The 20,298-nt window shown below is 42.7% G+C and overlaps 1 protein-coding gene across 1 annotated transcript in view; it reads right to left on the bottom strand.

Moving 5' to 3' along the window:
* ADCY1 (adenylate cyclase 1) overlaps positions 1–20,298 on the bottom strand; it is a 676,474-nt gene that overhangs the window by 510,789 nt on the left and 145,387 nt on the right. The window contains exon 6 of the mRNA XM_029587086.1: positions 8,653–8,771. Coding sequence (XP_029442946.1) covers positions 8,653–8,771 — 119 coding nt within the window. The remainder of the gene's footprint in view (positions 1–8,652; positions 8,772–20,298) is intronic.

Raw genomic sequence — 20,298 nt, 5'->3', positions numbered from 1 at the left:
CCGAACTGAAGTATTTATTAATATTTTTGCTATTTATTCATTTTTCTCCACATCTTGATCCATGTCAGCTTTCAGTTTTACAGTGACACCTCTAGTCTTCCTCATTTCACTGAAAAATGTTTTTTCACCATGCTTTATCTCTTTGGCAATCTTTTCTTCCACTCGAGCTTTTGCAATCCTGATTTCTTTCTGCGTTGCCTTCAGTTTTAGCAGATATTCTTTCCTGTGTTTCTCTTTTTGAGTTCCTTTGCACTTTATTTTCTCAGTCACCACCTTGAAGAACCAAATTGGTTTCCTTTTTCTCTTACTCTTACTTACTTTTCTTGCATAAAGTTTAGTCATTTTTATTATTGCTCATTTCAGTTTATCTCACTGTTGTTCAACTTCACCTGTCTTCTCCCAGCCTTCTATCTCCTCCTTGAGGTATGTTGCCATTTACCACTGTCTGGGTTTTTGAAATCCCAGACATTGATCGCCATGTGACTTCCTTCCCTCATGGCAGTTATATCAAACCATACATGATTCCTCAGAGAAAGGCAAAATGCACAATAAATGCCAGATTTTGAAGCCATTCCTATAAAATTGCAGGAATCCAGGTGCTTTGTCTATTCAAAATGAAATTAAAATGTCTTTCAATTCAGCACTTGTTCTGACAAATCCTTATTTTATGTATTTACTTTGCATTTAAATGTGATTTCAAGGTTCAGATGGGGAACAAAATGGCGCCGTGAAGGAAGGATGCGCTGGAAGGAGCTCCCGATCGTCGTTGATTTTTTCAGTCTATTTTCTCTTCTTTTCAATATGCCGCACACCAAAAGGAAGGGGAAGCTTAGGGAGGGAACCTCGACACCCCTGAAGCCAGCCCCCAGTGCAGACGATGATTCGAAAATGCTATACAGCCACTGGGACAAGTCCAGGAGAGTCGGCTGCAGTGTGCGAGGCAGAGCAAGCTTCGCTACCACTCAATGAACTATCTCTGAGCCCTGGAGCACCGGATACTCCCTCCCCCCCTCCCCCCCCCCCGCCCATGTTGGAGCTTTTGGGCCTGCTCAATCCCCGGAGCCGAAGTTGCTACAGGGGAAGCAAGCGTGCGAGGGAGGCCTAGCTGCCGGAGTGATGGGGCAAACCCAGGGCATGAATATTTTATCTGCCCTGCAAGAAGATAATATCGGGATGTTAAGCGGTGTAGGCAGTTCGCTGCCAGTTATCACCACTCAATGAAGGAGCCTGACAGACCTATCCGAATTGGGGATATCAGTACAGAAGCAACCGGTAAATATTTCACAAGTAACATTGTTAACAAAGCCTGATATAGTGACTCTTGATGTTTTATGGAATGCTGTTTCAGTATTGGAAAAAGAAATAGTTTCTTAAACTTCTAATATAACAGGTTTTCATGACCAACTTAGGCCTGGATTTATCAAAATGCACTAAATACTGCATGCAATAGAAAAAGGGGCATCTTTTATGGTATTAGGCAGTCTATTGCAATTTAAACTAATAGCTATGTGAAGAGCTAAGTTACTGCAAATTGTGATAATCTTTTTGCACTTTGAGATAAGTGTGGTATTTCCTACATACAACCACTGGGTGGATCATGTTTGCTATCAGAGCCACTGAGAGGGAGGGGGGAAGGAAGGAAGGAAGGAAGGGAGGAAGGGAACCTAGCCGTAATGCCCTAACACTAGATAGGTATTTATATCTCTATGGGAGGCCCACCTAGTAACTCGCGGTGAGGTTTAGGTATTAGTGTAGGGGTTAGGGGCCACTTCGACATTCAAAGTGAGATGTACGAACAGAACAGTGCTCTCTTGTGAAGATTTGATGACCCTCGGAGTGAGGAAACTCAGTCAAAGATGAGATTTGTGCAATGTTCTCTCAACCTAGCTTGATGTTACCCAGGTAGAGTCCATCAAGCTAGGTTGAGAGAACATTGCTCAAATTTCATCTTTAACAGAGTTTCCTCACTCCGAGGGTCATCAAATCTTCACAAGAGAGCACTGTTCTGTTCATTCATCTCACTTTGAATGTCAAAGTGGACCCTAACCCCTACAGTAACCCCTCTCTGTCTCCAGGAGCCTCAAAACTACTAAAACAGGCATTTGAGAACACGTCACAAAATGCGATAAAACTATCACATGGCTTAACAGTACTGAAAAAGGTGTAGTTAAAGCCGTGCGATAGGGCTTCGCAAAACGGTAAACCCAGCCCATTCCTCCTCTTTTTCAGATATGCCTCGTGCCATACGTTATGTTGCTATTGCATGCATTAAGGGCTTATCACATGCGAAAAGTGCCGTTAACGCATGCGAAAACGCCTTATAGCATTTTGATAAATGACCCTATTAGTTTGATAAACCCGGTAGTTTTGGCAAACTCGGCCAAAATTCAAGATATGGATTTTCAATTTAACCAGATAAGAGGTATCCAGACTGATTTGATTCAAGGGGACTCTAAAACAGAGAAGAGACTAGAAAGATTGGAAAATAATCTCAGATATAATAATCTGAGAATAATGAACTTTCCTAAGTGCAAGCTAATATCTCCTAAGGACCAGCTCGTTAAGTATTTCCGAGAAATATTAATGTTTCCAAATGGTGAGCTGCCCACGATAATGAATACTTATTTTCTACCTGAGCATGTGCAAAGAGGTGATGGAGCAGCTGGGAATAGTGAAGGTCGAGATGGACGTTCTATGTTGCCATCGCCGCTCGAAGACCTAACTGGATTGTTAGAGACTTCACAGGAAGAACAAATAGAGGGAAGAGGTGTACTGTTAGTTAAATTTTTGGTTTCAGTGAAAAGAGATAAAGTTCTCAAAGGTTTCTTCCGTAACAGAAACAAGCTCTACTTAGGTGAAAAAATATGGATTTTTCCAGATATTATAAGAACAATGCAATTAGGCAGGAAAAAGTTTCTCTCTCTCTGTTCAAGGGCTTGTATATTAGGAGCTCAAATATTGATTAAATTTCCATGCAAATGTGTATTAACAATTGAAAATAATAGATATGTTTTTATGGAGCCTGATCAGCTGGAAGTATTTCTGAATTCATGAAATGAATCTAGGCTAAAGTCAGTCAGTGAAACAGGTTTATAATTATAACCCGGTTATTTCCTTCATTTCACAAATTGGTTAAATTGCAGAATAGAAAATTGGATAGTATTGCTCCTTTTCTGTTTGTGCCCCCATATTTCATGGTATCAATACAACAAATAAAGGATCCACAAAGACAGGAAGTTGGTAGTAAGAACTACAAAGTGTTAATCCTGAGATAAATGGAGAGTGGGTATCAAAGCTCAGAGAGACCTCATATTTAAATGCCAAAAGGCTAAGCTAATGAAAGCTTTTGATAGCATTGATAGCATTGAATTATTTTTTAATCACTGGTCTCTGTGGGCTGTGTGTAAAGGGTGCTTAGCCAAGAGAGCTACCCGGTATGCACTTTAAGTCTATAGGTGCTTCCAACACGGATTGCTCAAATTTTGAAGCTTAAATCCAAGAGATGTACTTATCTTGCAATGTAATGTCCGTTGACAAGCCTTAAAGTGATGTTGAAAGAATGGTATACTCCGACATTATCCCGACACAAAGTGTTTCGGAGAGAACCTCCTTCTTCAGGGGGTCGGGTACCACTGGGATCGGCTCTGTCGTTGTCCGGGAATGTTTTACATGTGGTGCAAGAGTGATTATTTGTACGGCAGCGCCGATGGCGTCTCAATATAGCTTTTCACGATGCAGAACTGGTGGCAATCGCTTGGCCGTGAGACATCTATCGGCGGCCGCCAGACTATGGGGCAGATTTTCAAAGGGGTATGTGCATAGGAAATGCGCGTAACCCCCAAAAAGCTGCCCCTTCCACCCCTGCGCGCGCCAAGCCTATGTTGCATAGGCTCGGCCGCGTGCACGCGCAAGCCCCGGGACGCGCATAAATCCCGGGGCTTTCCTGGGGGTGTGTCGGGGGCATGTCGCAGTGGTGCATCATCCGGGGATAGGGCTGCGGGCGTGATTCCAGCCCGGGAATGTTTCGGAGGCTTGGCCGAGGCCTCCGAAACTGCTCCCGAGCCAGGGAATCGCACGTCGGCATCCAGCTGGCGCGCGCGAGTTGAGGCAGGTGTAACTTTTATAATAAAGGTAGGAGGGGTTTAGATAGGGCTGGGGGGTGGGTTAGGTAGGGGAAGGGAGGGGAAGGTGGGGAGAGGTGGAAGGAAAGTGCCCTCCAAGGCCGCTCTGATTTTGGAGCGGCCTCGGAGGGAACAGGCAGCGCGCTCAGGGCTCAGCGCGTGCAAGATGCACAAATGTTCACCCCCCTGCGTGCACCGACCCCGGATTTTAAAAGATATGCACAGCTACGCACGTATCTATTAAATCCGGCGTACTCTTGTTTGCGCCAAGTGCGCAAACAAGAGTACACGCTCTCGTATTTTTTTAAAATCTGCCCCTATGTGTTTAGGAGTTGTTTCATATTGTTAAAACAAGTGTGTCACTTCATCCTTTGTTTGAGCATGAACAATTTGCTACCTGGCTCCATGCTATGGTTACCACTTGTTTCAATTATTGTAATAGCTTATTCCCTGGGCTCCCAAACAAGAACCTTCAGAAAATTCAATTAATCCAGAACTCTGTTGCCCATTTATTAAACGGCACTAGTCTTAGAGAGTGAGCAAGGTTCCTATTCTCAACGAGCTTCCTTGGCTTTCTGGTATTTTTTTCTCACATGCAATTTAATATACTTTTGTTAGCTTTTAAAGCTTTAAACAATCTTGGTCCTATATGTTTAAAGGACTGGTTGTGCTCGTATGTTCCAGCTCCTACTTGGATTTCAAAGGGAGGTTTTGCTCTGACATCCTTCTGTAAAAGAAATCTGATGATCAGATTCTCAATAAAAGGCCTTTTCCTACACAGCTCCTTTTAACTGGATTTACTAATACGAAAAACATGATTTACTGGTGAATTTATGACATGTCAACCTTTAGTAAAGGTCTATTTGTTTCAATGCATGTTCCCTATGTAATTTTAACTTATTCTTTAATGGACAGTTTAATACCTGTGGTTTTGGGGAAGCTGGATTTTTAGACTTTACTTATTAATGTGGTTCTTGTAACATTTGTCTTTTAGAGTCTTAACTGAATTATCTGTTCATAATCTCATTTTATTACTATTTTTTTAAATGTACATTATGTTATATGTTAAATTACATTATTTACTTATGACCTAGGATATATTTTTGTTCATTTACTCATGGTAATAAATTAATATTATGCTAATTTTACTTTTGATTTCTTGTAGTTGACAGTTGTTATTTTATATCTGTTTTAATTGGTTTATTAGGATGTTTATTTTATAAGATGTTTGCTATTTTATTTCTATAACCTAACATTGTTATTTTATTACATTTGCCATTTTATTTCTATGACTTGATATTGTTATTTTCGAACACTGCTTTGAGCTTTGTTGGATAGATGGTTAATCTAATATACATAAATACATAAATGCAATTACATTAATGGATGGTTAGTGAGCAGAGTAATTGTCAGAAGTTAGGAAGAGGCAAAAGAGAGTTCAGCATGGGGTAAGAAAGGGGAGATTTAGGATCAAGAGTATCTGTATAAAATGAAATTGTCAGGTTTTGTGAAAATGGGATCTGAAGGGGTGAAGGAATAGATTAAGGGAAGGGTGATGTGAGATAAGATGTCAATGCCAGGATTTGTGTATGTGTGTGTGTGTTTGAGAGAGAATGCACTAGAATTGAGGGGAAGGGGGAGGGGAGAGAGAGACCTAGGAATTGTAGGGAAAGAGAGAGGTGGAAGACCCTGGCTTGGGCTTGTCTCTGCCTTGTGAATGATTTTTGCTAGCCCTGGGTCAATCGTTTTCCCCTTTCTTTACTCATCCCCACTACCCACCATCTCTGAAACTCTCCCTCTCTCTTTCTTTCCTGGATTCTTTCTCTCTGTCCTCCTCCCCAATCCCAGATTCTGCATCCCTTGTTCTCTTTCTCCCTTCAGACCCAGATTTTAGCTTCCTTCTTAGTTCCTTGACTCACCCCCAATCCCAGATCCTCCCTCCCTCCTCCTGTCTACTCCCCATCTCTGATTCCCCATCCCTTACCTTCATCGCTGTCCCTCTCCTCTTTTCCTTCCCCATCCTGAGATCCTATCTCCCTCTCCTCCACAAGCTGATCCCCCTCCCTCTATACAATGATCCCTGAGAACCTTTTTATAACCTGCCCGCCCCTCCCCCCCCCCTCCGAAAAACAAAAAGATTATAGAAGGAAGGCAGCAGCAGGAGCATGCAAAGGTGAAAGTTTTCAGAGTTGGTAGAATTATTTTTCAGCTTTGAAGTATATGAAATTAAATTCAGATGTAAGTTAAAAGTCAAATATAAAACAGTCATGCTGGTACACAAACTATTGGCCATCAATTCACTTCCTTGGATATATGTGATATTGTGGATTTATAATCCTGTGTTCATTTGCTGACTGTGCCCACAATTTGGCAAGCAAGAGTTGCTGAGATGAGAGAGCAAGCTTTCTCAATAGATGCACCGATGCTCTGGAACACTTAGCCACAGGAATTAAGGTTAATGGAGTGAATGAAGATATTCGAGAGCTTACTGAAAACTTTGTTATTCAGACAAGCTTTCTCTTGAACTGGAGACTGAGAATGTAGATAGTGGAAAATTCTGCTTTCTAAGTGGTTTGTTTGATTTTCTTTAAGTTTGTGGAAGCATTGTGTATGTTCTGTTGTAAGCTGCCTCGAACCTCGGCTTGTGGCATATAAATGTGAATAAATAAATAAATAAACCATGTAGCTTGGACACATTGCCAGGCATCATAATGTGATGAGAATTAGTTGTACCTCTTTTTTTTTTTTTTTTGCAGGGGTCTATTGTTCTTTTTGACTTACAAATTACTGTAAAAGTGAACTGGAACATATATGTAAAAACACCTTTGAAGATTTTCTGTGTTGATATTTAATTGTGTGGATAATTTTAGTATTGACTGTTGACCTGAAAAAATTAATGTACAAAAACTTTTTAAATATTTCAATGCAGCAATGAAATGCATTAATTCATTTTTTGCTTAATACAACTGTTACGGCTATGGCTGCTGTGCAACCGCCTCTCCACTAGGGGTCCTTCTAGAACAGGCTCTCCTGACAGGCCCAGTCCATCTTCCTTGTTCACTCTATGTTCTGGACTTCCCTTTATAACCCTGCCTGGCAGTTCCCTCGGGACTTCGGCATCGAGCTCACCTGGGCTCCCTGCTCTAGCCTTCCTTGCTTTGCTGTGCGTGTGGTCTTTGGGCCCTGCTTTGCCTTACCTTGCGCTGTGTGTGGCCTTCGGGCCTTCTACCCTGCTTTGCCTTGTCTTGCGCTGTGTGTGGCCTTCGGGCCTTCTACCCTGCTTTGCCTTGCCTTGTCTTGCACTGTGTGTGGCCTTCAGGCCTTCAACCCTGCTTTGCCTTGCCTTGCGCTGTGTGTGGTCTTCGGGCCCTCTTCCCTGCCATGTGAGTGAGGCCTTTGGACCCTCTGCTCTGCCGTGTGAGTGAGGCCTTCGGGTCCGCTGTCCTACTGTGTGCGTGTGTGGCCTATGGGCCCTCTGCCCTGCCGTGTGTGTGGCCTTCGGGCTCTCTGCCTTGCCGTGTGTGTGTGTATGTGTGTGGCCTTCGGGCCCTCTGCCCTGTCGTGTGTGTGTGGTCTTCGGGCTCTCTGCTTTGCCGTGCGTGTGTGTGTGGCCTTCGGGCTCTCTGCCTTACTACTAGGTACCTTGACCCAGCCTGGACTCTGACACTGTTGCCTGCCGCCTGCCCTGACCCAGCCTGGACTCTGACACTGTTGCCTGCCGCCTGCCCTGACCCAGCCTGGACTATGACACTGTTGCCTGCCGCCTGCCCTGACCCAGCCTGGAATTTGACACTGCTTCCAGCCTTACTCTGCTCCACTGTCACCATCATCAGAGACTTTCCAGCCATCCCGCTCTCTCCACCTGGAGCCACCCTTCTGGGTGGAGTTCACGACACCGGACCAGTGCTCAGCGTAACAACAACTACAAGAATTTGCAAAAGTCAAATACTGCTTTTTAGTATTTCCATGATAAACCATCCACATCCATAGTATATTTTTAAGGGAAAGAAAACATCAATTATATCGTCATCTTACCCATCCATTCATTGCTCTAAAATCTAAATACAGTGAGTATTTTTTTTTTTCCGAATCATACAAAAATACAAATAGGCTGTCACTAGCATCAGCGAGGAAAGTGATTCTCTCACATCATCAAAAAGATAAAAATAGACTAGAAAGAAGGCATGCTGCGTAAGTCAAAGGCAGATTAAGAAGATTTTTTCCACCCATTACTTTTATTATAAACTCCAAAATGACTCAGCCATTTAAGCCAACCCTGCTTGCAAGCCTGTGCTCAGGCATATACAGGCTCTCTTCTCCCCCTTTACACACACACACACACACACACACACACACACACACACATATGCTCCCTTCCCCCCCCCTACACCCCCACACACACATACGTCCTTTTCCCCTACACACTCTCACACACACATACCACACACATAAACACGCTGTTACTATATGTGGCTAGATTTGGACTTATTATCATTAGCTTCACTTCATTTCACACTATTATCAATCCTACCTAACGTTGTCATGTCTCTGAATGTAAATCTTGTGGAAAATCCTTTCAGGTGGCTTCAGGAAATCTTCCTTCATTTCCATAGCAACGTTCCTAGGCAAAAGACTCATCAGGAGTCGTTCCTATATGAAAATAAAACATATTTGTTAAATCTAGTTTGTTTATTTCTTAATCATGTACAGCTCATTGAGTATCACATTTTGGCTATTATTTCACATTACCTTGAAAATTATTATCAAACACAATGTTTAATCATTAGACATCACTATCAGGTGATATAGTGATGAAGTAGTGAGTTTTTCTGGTTAGAATATGATAGAATTATTAACCCTTGGGATGATAACATGATCTCTAGGTCCTAGACTATCAGGCTGTCATGTCAATCATGCTGTCAACCCCTAAAACAATTACTTTTTTCATTATAAACTGACAATTCAGTCAATATTTTGTATATTTTATGACAGTCCTGTTTTTGTTTCTCCATTTACATTCACAAGTGCCTTCTTTCTATAATGAGTACAAATTCTTAGAGAAGGCAGTTTCAAAAGACACATACAGGACTGTTTCGTGGCTTAGAATGTGCTGTCAGCTCTGTTATTCCTATCCTTCATGTTCTGAACTGCAGAACAGTGCATTGCACAGTTTAACTATTTTCATACACTTAAAATCCCTCCACATTCTTCAAATTTCAGAACAAGAAAAAGTATCCTATTCTAGTCCGATTTCATATTGCTTAGCCCCAAATTTCATTTTTTATGTAAGGGTATCCTTTTTTTTTTTAGGGAATGTATTGCTTCTGAAACTTTCTGTATTGACAGTATTGGAAACCAAAATCCAGCTATCCAGAGATCACATACAGCAAGAACAATGGTAGTTCAAGTTTTTCCACACTGTTCTGCCAATATGCCTCAACCTCTCTATGGTGGGACCACCCCTAGAGGAGAGAGGCTAAGTCTGCCTCCATGCCTATACTGTAGTAATGTCATGTGGGAGAACAAGCTCAGCTCCCAAACTCAACTTCTGTATCTTGGCTAGCCTGATCTGGAGATGCTGCAGAAGTAGTATTCTTAGTCCTTGGAGGGAATCCTGGCCATTGCAAAATGGCGACACCTAGTGGTCAGACTCCAGGAATACACATACGAGTTTCCAGAAGGAGCAGTGGTCTATGGATCTCTGATCAAGGACTTTTATTGTGAAGGCAGGACTAAGGGGGGGAGGGGTAAAGTAGAGCACTATGAAATAGAGAAAAATCTGGGTAGATTATAATAAAGGTGTAATACCGTAAAAGTTAGTTTCAAATGAGCTGGTAATCTGAAAAGAGTAGGAGGAAACTACAATGCCAAAAAAAAACAAAAACCAACTTTGTGGTGAATAGGCCACTTACATTTTAAATTATAATAGTATATAGTAAATATATGAACCCCTAGGATTCCTTACTAATTTTATGAGTCCCTTTTACAAAGGACATTTTTTGAGGTGACAGTAGATAGCATGGTTCATTCACAAGAGCAACCCTTTTGGATGCTGCCAGAATAGATTGTGCTGAGAACACTGTAGAGAGCCCTAGAACCTTCTAGAGTATTCAGTGTGATAGACAAGTTGTATAAGGTGAGGCAGCAGCTTTCTGTTTCTCTCTCCTGCAGTGAGCTGCAAGAGTCATACAGACAACACAAGAGATGTGTGCAGGGCATGAGCTGCTACCCTTAAGCTGGGGATTTGGAGATATTTACCCTTTTCTTTTTTTTTAGATTCAGGAGGGGAGAATAAGTCTAAACTTTTTCATTCTTGTGTATATTTTTTTTAAGGTCAAAGAGTGGCAGACCAGAAAATAAGTGAGAGTTTTCTCATATCCTGGGAAGATAAAAAGTAAGAGTTACCCCATATTCCAGGAAGATAGCTCTTGTTCAGAGGATTTTTTCAAGGGGTGGAAAAGATCTGTTTATGGTTAGAAGTGGCTTTTCAGATGGTTCAAAACAAAGCACAAAATGGCGCCAAATTTGTATTACATATGGGGTAGATTTTATAACATGCGCAAGGGCGTACATGTGCGCGCGCTACCCGGCGTGTACACAAGTACATCCAATTTTATAACTTGCAAGTTATAAAATCAGGGGTCTGCGCGTGCAAGGGGAAGCACAATTGTGTGCGCCGAGCCATGCTGCCTTCCCCCGTTCCCTCTGAAATCAGAGTGGCCTGTGAAAGAACTTCCTTTCCCCCTAGTCTGACCTTTCCACCCTTCCCCTAACATCCCCCCCCCAGCCCTACTCTAACCCCCCCAAAAAAATGTTATCCTGCCTTTTGCACCTGCCTCTGGACAGGCACATGTTGTGTGTGCTGGCTGACTGCTGGCACATGATCCCTTGACACTGCAGCCTCTGGCCATGCCCCTGGACTACTCCCTTGCCCCTTTAGTAAAGCCCTGGGTCTTACACATGTCCCAGGGCTTTATGTTCACTGCTGGGCCTTTTGAAAATAGCCTAGCCATAATGTCTTTATACCAGGTAGGTATTTATACCTCTATATGAGGCCCACATAGTTACTCGAGGTGAGGTTTAAGTAGGAGTGTAGGGATTAGGGGCCACTTTGACATTCAGAGTGAGACATACGACCAGAACAGTGCTCTCTTGTGAAGATTTGATGTCCTTCGGAGTGAGAAACTCACCCAAAGATGAGATTTGTACAATGTTCTCTCAACCTAGCTTGATGTTACCCAGGTAGAGAGTCCATCAAGCTAGGTTTAGAGAACATTGCACAAATCTCATCTTTGGGTGTGTTTCCTCACTCCGAAGGACATCAAATCTTCACAAGAGAGAACTGTTCTTTTCGTATGTCTCACTCTGAATGTAAAAGTGGCCCCTAACTCCTACACAAACCTCACCTCCAGTAACTATGTGGGCCTCATATAGCAGTATAATACCTATCTGGTATGAAGGCATTATGGCTAGTCTCAGTCTCTCTCTCGATCTCTCGCTCGAAACCAGGGTCCTAGTAGGGAAAGTTGGGTTGTTGTGAATATTGGGGCGGGGGGAGTTAATATGATATGTAATTTTGGGATATAAAAGTTTGTTAATGTTGTTTGATGCTGTTTCATTATATGTAATAACAATTTGGCACCATTTTTTACTTTGTTTTGGATTATGTATAGTAATGGTGCTATAATGCTACCTTCTTTATATGTTATCGTGGTGGTTTTCAGATGGTTTGCCACTAAGGGATGTGGAAACCCCACAGCTACCTGCTGTAGTCTGCTGAGGACAAAGAGCTTTGTACTAATGATCTCAAAAACTACACAACAAGCATGTACCTGTACTTAACCCAAAGAAACAGAGGACAGGATATTGTCCTGCACAGATATAGTCAATGCGAGGAGTGCATGTTATGTAGGACTCAATAACTGCATCATTAGAAACTAAGATTCAAAACATTTTTATGTGCATGTTGAAAACAGCTTCTAAAAAAGGATTCCTGTTATACAATTGCTAGACACAGACCAATCATTATTATAGATTAGGCAAATTAAGGTATTTTACCAGAAGTGCCTAGCATGACTGTCTCGATATCCTTTAAATATTTTTGATTGTTGTTAATGAACATTGGAGGACATTGTGCATATATAATTTGTCTGGTTCTCTTAATACTGTAACTTCTTCATACCTTTGATATATTGTAAGCATTGTGCGGCAGATTTTCAAAGGGGTACGCGCATAAGATAAGCGCATACCCCCGAAAACCTGCCCCAAGCTTTCCCTGCGCGCGCCAAGCCTATGTTGCATAGGCTGCCGGCACGCGCAAAGCCCCGGGATGCACGTAAGTCCTGGGGCTTTCCTGGGGGGGGGGGGGGCATGTCGGGGGGTCATGTTGCAGCCAGCGCGTCATCGGGGGCGGTCCGGGGGCGGGGCCGCGGCCGTGGTTCCGGCCCAGGGGTGTTCCGGGGGCATGGCCGTGGCCTCCAGACCAGCCCTTGGACCAGAACATGGTGTGCCGGCAGCTGGCACGGCTCGCGTAACTTTTGCAATAAAGGTAGGGGGGGAATTAGTTAGGGCCGGGGGGGCGGGTTAGTTAGGGGAAGGAAAGGGAAGGTGAGAGGCGCTGGAAAGAAAGTTCCCTCCAAGGCCGCTCCGAAATCAGAGCGGCCTCGGAGGGAACGGAGGCAGGGGCTGCGCGGCTCGGCGCGCGTAGGCTGCCGATTTTACGCAGCCTTGCGCGCCGACTCCGGATTTTAAAAGATACATGCAGCTACGTGCGTATCTATTAAAATCCAGCGTACTCTTGTTTGCGCCGGGTGCGCGAACAAAAGTACGCGCTCGCGTACTTTTTAAAAATCTGCCCCTGTGAGTACCTGTATACATGTTACCAGGGGAAAAAAGAGATGGGATTTCTGGGAAGAAGTGTATAAGTATGCATGCAAGTTGCTATTTTGTAAGCAAGACAATTGCACCTGCAAATTGGCTTGCTTATCAGACTTGTCTTTTCTCTGCAGTTTTTGGGTGGAAGGTCTTGGTGTACTGGTGGGGTTCACATTGAAGTGCTGGAGGAGCTAGGTGAACTAATGAAGCTCTGGGTGAACTGGTGGTAATATCAGTGAATTGATGATTCCAAGTACATGTGCAAGTGTTTTCAGATGCAGAATAGCTGCATACTTTAAATTATACCTGCCTCTGCATTTAATTCAGAGTTTGTACATGCAAATGTTTTAAATTATTATGCACATAATATGCACATGCATATTTTAAAAAAATGGTTAGAAAAAGTGTGCATGTTAATGCATTACAAATACTTGTGCATCTTTAAACATAGGCACATACTTTGGGGCAGAAATATGTAGTATTTTATAAACTTTGTGACTCCTGTAAAAGGCATCAACAATAGTGAAATGAAGGTCCCACAGCACCATAAAAGGGGCAAAGGGCACAGACAATGGCATGGGCCATCCATGACGCCAAAAGAAAGGTACATGGCACCAATAATAGTGGCATGAAAACCCCCAAGCATCGTGAGAGGGGTGGAAAGGTGATCTGAATGTAACATCTGTCACCCCCTTAATCTCTAGGATTGATTTGGCTGATCTTGCTAGGTAGAAGTTTTCTCTTCTTCCCTCACTGCTCCATGCCGGTCCCTCCCACAGCTGTGTGTTTGGTCAAAAAGGACATCAGAACATAAGAACATAAGAAATTGCCATGCTGGGTCAGACCAAGGGTCCATCAAGCCCAACATCCTGTTTCCTAATAGGAAATGTACCATTCTTTGATCTAGGGTACACACGTACCTGCTCTCCCCTGCTAGAACCTCCAAGGCATCTTGAGATGGGCAAAGCAGCACCAACAATAGCATGGGTTGATAAAACAAGGAGCAGGCGATCTAAAAAAGCCGTGAGGGCAACACACAAAAAAAAATTACGTAGGAGACCGGTGTGCCGCTTGATTCAACGCTTTGATTGATTATTTACGCTTTATTGCCGATAAGCCTACTCTTGCACTCAAGTGCATTGTCCAACACTATTCTCACAAATGCTGTGCAGAAGACCAGATTCATATCACTGGTTCCCAATTCCAATTCATAATTTTGAGAAAAAGTCATTATCAATAAACTGATCTGCAATCACATACAAGACAAATTAAAGTTGCATATCTATAAATTGACCCTGATTATAAGAATTATGCTTTCATAAGAATATAAATACCCTGCCAACTGCAGCATTCACCTCCTGTGACAGCACCCTCTAAAGGCTGTCATCCACCTCTAATAACATCATCCTCTTAAATATCAATAAGCCACAAGAATTTTCCTCACTAATGGCACAGATGGCTGAGAAATGCGCTACTCCACCCATTTAGTACTACATGCTACTCAGAAAACTAGCAATTGTTTTTCTGTTACCTGTTGTTCCACCTGTATATTTCAATCATGATTTCTTCTCGCCCATAACTTTCTCTGTCATCTCCATCATGTTTTTTAAATAACTCTTCTTCTATTCTTTGAACTTTTTGTCATCATTTTTGATGCAGATGTGTCCTTCACTATTGATTCTTGTCTGACTTTTTCTGTAACTGTTTGTCTAGTCTCCTGCTGGTATCTGTTCCTTTCTGGTGACCTTCTTTCTTGTAGTGACAGAAGATTCAACAGTAGCTTGCCCCTGACCAAGGGATCTGTATGAGTGACAGGCGCTAAAGTGAAAGCCGACACTATTCTTACAGAATGCCCAAAGTGACATGAACTGGAAAACTCATGCACATTATTATCACTAGAAAATTCTTTATTTCAATCCAACCTACATTTACTGTTCATTAGCATTTAAAACATTAAAGAAAATGTATTAATGCAAAGTAAACATGCAAATATGCAAAGATAATCAAAACTCCAATAGAGTAAAAGAAAATAAATTAAGCATACTACATCTCAAATCCACATCTTAGAATAGGGTGCAGAAAGAAAAAATAAAATTAGCAGAACATAGGTAAATACACAATCAAGTAAAATTTAAATGGGCTACGTGGCTGGACCTTGTGAGCTGCGCACATTTTACAATAGGCCTAGCCACCCACGTAAACCCTGGTATGCGCTGAAGTGCCGGGTCTCTCCAAATGGGCGGGCCAGGGGGGGCAGGGCCGGGACAGCGCCAATCGATGTTGTCCCGGGGAAGTGTGCGCCTGCAGCCGGCCGGTGCACAGAGCTTACTTCTGCTCCAGAGGAGCAGTAAGTACCAAAATAAAAAATTTGGGGATAGTTAGGTTAGGTTTAGGGGGTGGGAAGGAGAGGGGAAGAGGGAAGAAGGTTAGGTAAGGGGATAGGGAAGTTCCCTCCCCATCCGCTCCTTAATTGGAGATGATGGGGAGGGAACTAGGAAAAAGGTCGATCACGTCGCCACGCGTAATTTGAAAATTTCCTCCCCTGTGCGCACAAGTCACGGGATGCTCACATATGCACTTGCGGATTTTTAAAATCCAGCGCGCATGTGTGCACTGCCTTTGGATCTTATAACATGCACGCGCTGGTGTGGGCATGTTATAAAATCAGCGCATCCATGTGTGTGCACCAGGAACCGTGTGCATATGGACGCACACGCGCTGCTTTTAAAATCGACCCCAATATGAACAAGCCCCGCATTCTATTATTAGAACATGAATTTGTCTCCACCCCTCCACTCAATCTCACACCTCTACCAACAAAAAAGGAAACAGTTATTCAACCATAATTTTATGACAGAAACATTTTTAAGTGTAAAAAACAAAAATAGAAATGTATTCCTTTGATAACATATAATGCATTTGCCTAAGTACTTAAGAAAAGAAGCTTCTAATGCAATAAATTGTTTTCTCAAATGAAGAAAAAACTTCCTTACCCAAATCACATGAGTCACATCTGGCAAAATTTGAATTTGTTGGCCACAGAAAGAACATAAGAGCATAAGATATGCCATACTGTGTCAAACCAAAGGTCTATCAAGCCCAGTATCCTGTTTCCAACAGTGGCCAATCCAGGTCACAAGTACCTGGCAGGATCCCACTGGTTAGAGAGATTCCATGCTGCTTATCTTAGGCATAAGAAGTAGATTTCTGCAACTCCATGTTAATAATGGTTTATGGCATTTTCCTCTAGGAACTTGTCCAAACCTTTTTTAAATGCAACTACACTAACAGCTTTTACCACATCCCCTGGCAATGAATTCCAGAGCTTAATTATACATTGAGTAAAAAAGTATTGTCTCTTATTAGTTTTAAATGTACAACAAAGTTACTTCATTGTGTGTTCCCTAGTCTTTGTACTTTTTAAAAGAGTAAATAATTAATACACATTTTCCCAATCTACTCATTATTTTATTGATTTCTATCAAAACTCCCCTCAGCAGTCTTTTTCCAAGATGAAGAGCACTAACCTTTTTAGACTTTCCTCATAGAGGAATTGTTCTACCCCTTTTATCATTTTGGTCATCCTTCTGGGTAACTTTCCTAATTTCACTCTATCATTTTTGAGATGTGATTACCAGAATTGCATACAATACTCTAGGGGTAAATTTTATAAAAGTACGCCCACGCATACTTTTGTTTGCGCACCAGGTGCAAACAAAAGTACACCGGATTTTAATAGATACACGCATAGCTGCGCGTATCCTTTAAAATCCGGGGTCGGTGCGCACAAGGCTGCCCAAAATCGGCAGCCTGTGCGCGCCGAGCCGCCCAGCCTGCCTCCATTCCCTCGGAGGGAACTTTCCTTCCACCCCCCCCCCCCCCCACACCTTCCCCTCCCTTCCCCTCCCAAACCCACCCCCCAGCCCTATCTAAACTCCCCCTACGTTTGTTAGAAAAGTTACGCCTGCCTGAGGCAGGCGTAACTTGCGCGCGCCGGCCAGCTGACCGGCACGCGATTCCCCAGCCCAGGAGCGTTGTCAGAGGCCTCGGCCAAGACGGCCATGCCCCTGAAATGCACCCGGGCCTGCCACGACACGCTCCCCTAGCAAAGCCCCGGGACTTACACGCGTCCCAGGGCTTGCGTGCGCCACCGAGCCTATTCAACATAGGCTCGGTGCATGCAGGGGGAGGTTGGGGCAGGTTTTTGGGAGGTACGTGCATATCCCTTTGAAAATCTGCCCCTAGGTGTGATCGCAAATTGGAGCAATACTGAGACATTATGATATTCTCTGTTTTATTTTCTGTTCCTTTCCTAATAATTCCTAGCATTTTATTTGCTTTCTTGGCTGCTACCACATACTTACCAGAAGATTGCAACATATTATCCACAATGTTGCCTAGATCTTTTCCTGAGTGATGACTCACAATGTGGAGCCTTAGATTGTGTAGCTATAATTTGTGTTGATCTTCGCAAAGTGCATCACTTTACACTTGTCTCCATTAAATGTCATCTGCCATTGGGATGCTCAGTCTTTCAGTCTTGGAAGTTCTCTTGCAATTTCTCACAATACTGTTTTGATTTAACAACTTTGAAAACTTTTGTATCAGCAAATTTGATGAACTCATTCGTTGTTCCCACCTCTAGATCATTTATAAATATGGTAAAAAGCAGTGGTCCCAGTTCAGATCTCTGGAGCATTCCACTTTTCCACCTTGAGAATATTAAACATTGAGAAAACTCTCTATTTTTTAACCAGTTCGTTCTCAATCCACAATAGATCATTGCTTCCTATCTTATGACTTTTTAATTTCCTCAGGAGCCTCTCATGAGATAATTTGTCAAATCCTTTCTGAAAATCCAGAAATAATATATCTACTGGCTCACCTTTATTCACATGTTTATTCATGCTTTCAAAAAAATATTACATATTGGTAAGGCAAGACTTCCCTTGGCTAAATCCATTTTGGCTTTGTCCCACTACTCTATGTCTATTTGTTCTTTTTTTATGTTAAATTATTTTTATTAGTATTTAAATATAAAATCAACTGTTACAATGATCAGGTGATAAATATAATATATAGTATCAATATTTATTCCAATAACAATTCAAAAAAGAAAATTAATCAGTTATTAAATGAATCCAAACAATATTATTCCCTCTCTTCTTTTTTAAGTTCTATTTCAAAAAACAGTTAAATTAAGTATTAATATAAGAACTATAAAAACTAATAAATTCCCTTCCCTTCCCTTCCCCTCCCATACCCCATCGCCATCGCCATCATTCTCCAAAAAGAAAGAAAAGGATATCATATCTCAGATTTCTTTTTTTAGGGGGAGAGTCAATTATTAATAATGTAAATGTTAATCATTACCAAAAATAAAAATTTAGAATGTACTCCTGAGAGATGAAGCTCACATTGTGTGACATACTGAACACATGGCCATCACAGAAATAAATATGAGCATATGCTCTGCATCCACAGGAATCCCCCACTTCCTAACAATGGATGCAGAGCAGAACTAAGACATTTCCCTGTACAACTCACCATACAAAAAAGATGTTCTGATTCTAGTCTCATCTCAATAACAGCATCAATAACAGTATAACAAACTCTCTCTGCTACCAGATGCATTGTAAAATAATACAAACAAACCTCACTCTGTGCATGTCTATCAAACCTGCCATACCGCATAAGCACAAACTCCAAAACATGAAACTGCAATAGCCCTAACAATGAAAAGGAAGCAGTTCACCACCAATGTAATATAGTATTGAAAAAATACAATACATAAGGCTGATACAAACCTCTAGTAAAGTACCTGATCTCAGTCTCATACACACAGAACACAGACAGACCTGCCTTCACCATGGTTTCCGCCTGTCTTGATGGTCTTCATGTTTGATGTTCCTGGCTTCCTGTGAATGTTCCTGGTCCTGTTCTTTGTTAGAGCTCCTTCGTCATCTCTTCAGTGCCCTGATGTTACAGTTTCCTGATGTTCCTAATGTTCCTGATGTTCCAGTCCTGGTCCTGATGATCCAGTCCTGGTCCTGATGATCCAGTCTCTGGCTCTTCATCCTGCTTCCAGGTTTCCTGCTCGTCCACCTTTCCTGGAGTGCCACCGTCGTGGTCCATGGCCAGCCCATGGGGGGTTGTGTAGGGTGCTTCATGTCACAAGGCCCATCTTCAGTCTGCAGCACAAGTCTCCAGAAGGCCTTTTCTTTTAATGCCAAGGTCTGTTCCTGATTCCAAGTTCTGAATCCTTGAATCCTGAGTCTTGAATCCTGTTTCCGGTCTTTGGAGTTGCTTGTTCCTGCTTCCTTCTATGCCCTAGACTCAAGCCAGAACCTGCTCCACTCAGCGTGGTCTACGACCAGCCACAGGCAGCTGTGTAGGGTGCACCTCAGTGCAGGCCTCTCCTGAATCTTCATCATGTTTCCAGATCCAAGTCTTCATCTTCTCATCTGGAGTCTGCTTCGCAAATGGCATGGTCCGTGACCAGCCATGGGTCGGCTATGTAGGATGTGCTGCGATGCAGTACTCACCCTGTACTAGTGCCTGAATCCTCAAATCCTTGCCTGAGTCTCCCAAGTTCCTCTAATCCTTGCCTGAGTCTCCCAAGTTCCTCAAGTCCTTGTTTGAGTCTTCCAAGCTCCTCAAGTCATCATTTGAGGCTTCCAGGTTCCTTGAGTCTTCGTTTGATTCTTCCAAGTTTCTGAGTTCCATGTCTCATCTCTGCACTCGCAACAGGATGTGAAGGACATGAGCTCGGTGAGCGTGTGCCTGCGATGGGTTCAAGTTTCTTGGACTTTTGATACACTGTTCCTGGCCAAGAATTCTTTTTCTTTTTTTCATGTTGGTGTGTCTGGATTTTTTTATGACCCACAGGAGGCGCCTGCATTCAGATCCACTTTGAGTTCAGTCTGGTCCTGGACCTCCTCTCGACCTGCAGGTGATGCTTGCAACTGTTTCAAGAACTATATCTGTTCAATCCACAAAAGATGCCTACATTTCTTCCTGGGTTCCATACAACCTGCAGGAGGCACCTGCACCCAGGTTTCAACACTTGTAGCCACTTCATGTCTCCTTGTTCCTCCACTGAGTACCCTTGATCTTCTCGGGGCATATACCCTCATAAGTTACAGATTCCACAGCAACTCCAGGTCCTTGAGTTTGAACGACCTGCAGGAGGCACCTGCACCCTAGGCCTGGCTCTTTCTCACCAGTTTCAATCCAGTCCCTGTTTTATACAGCTCTGGTTCTTGCCATGGGGCTATCTACAGCCACAATCATGACTCTGCTC

Source organism: Rhinatrema bivittatum, chromosome 2 (assembly GCF_901001135.1).
Source record: "Rhinatrema bivittatum chromosome 2, aRhiBiv1.1, whole genome shotgun sequence".
NCBI lineage: Eukaryota > Metazoa > Chordata > Amphibia > Gymnophiona > Rhinatrematidae > Rhinatrema > Rhinatrema bivittatum.
Note: the sequence above shows the minus strand (reverse complement) of the source record. Positions and strands in the feature narration are given on the sequence as shown.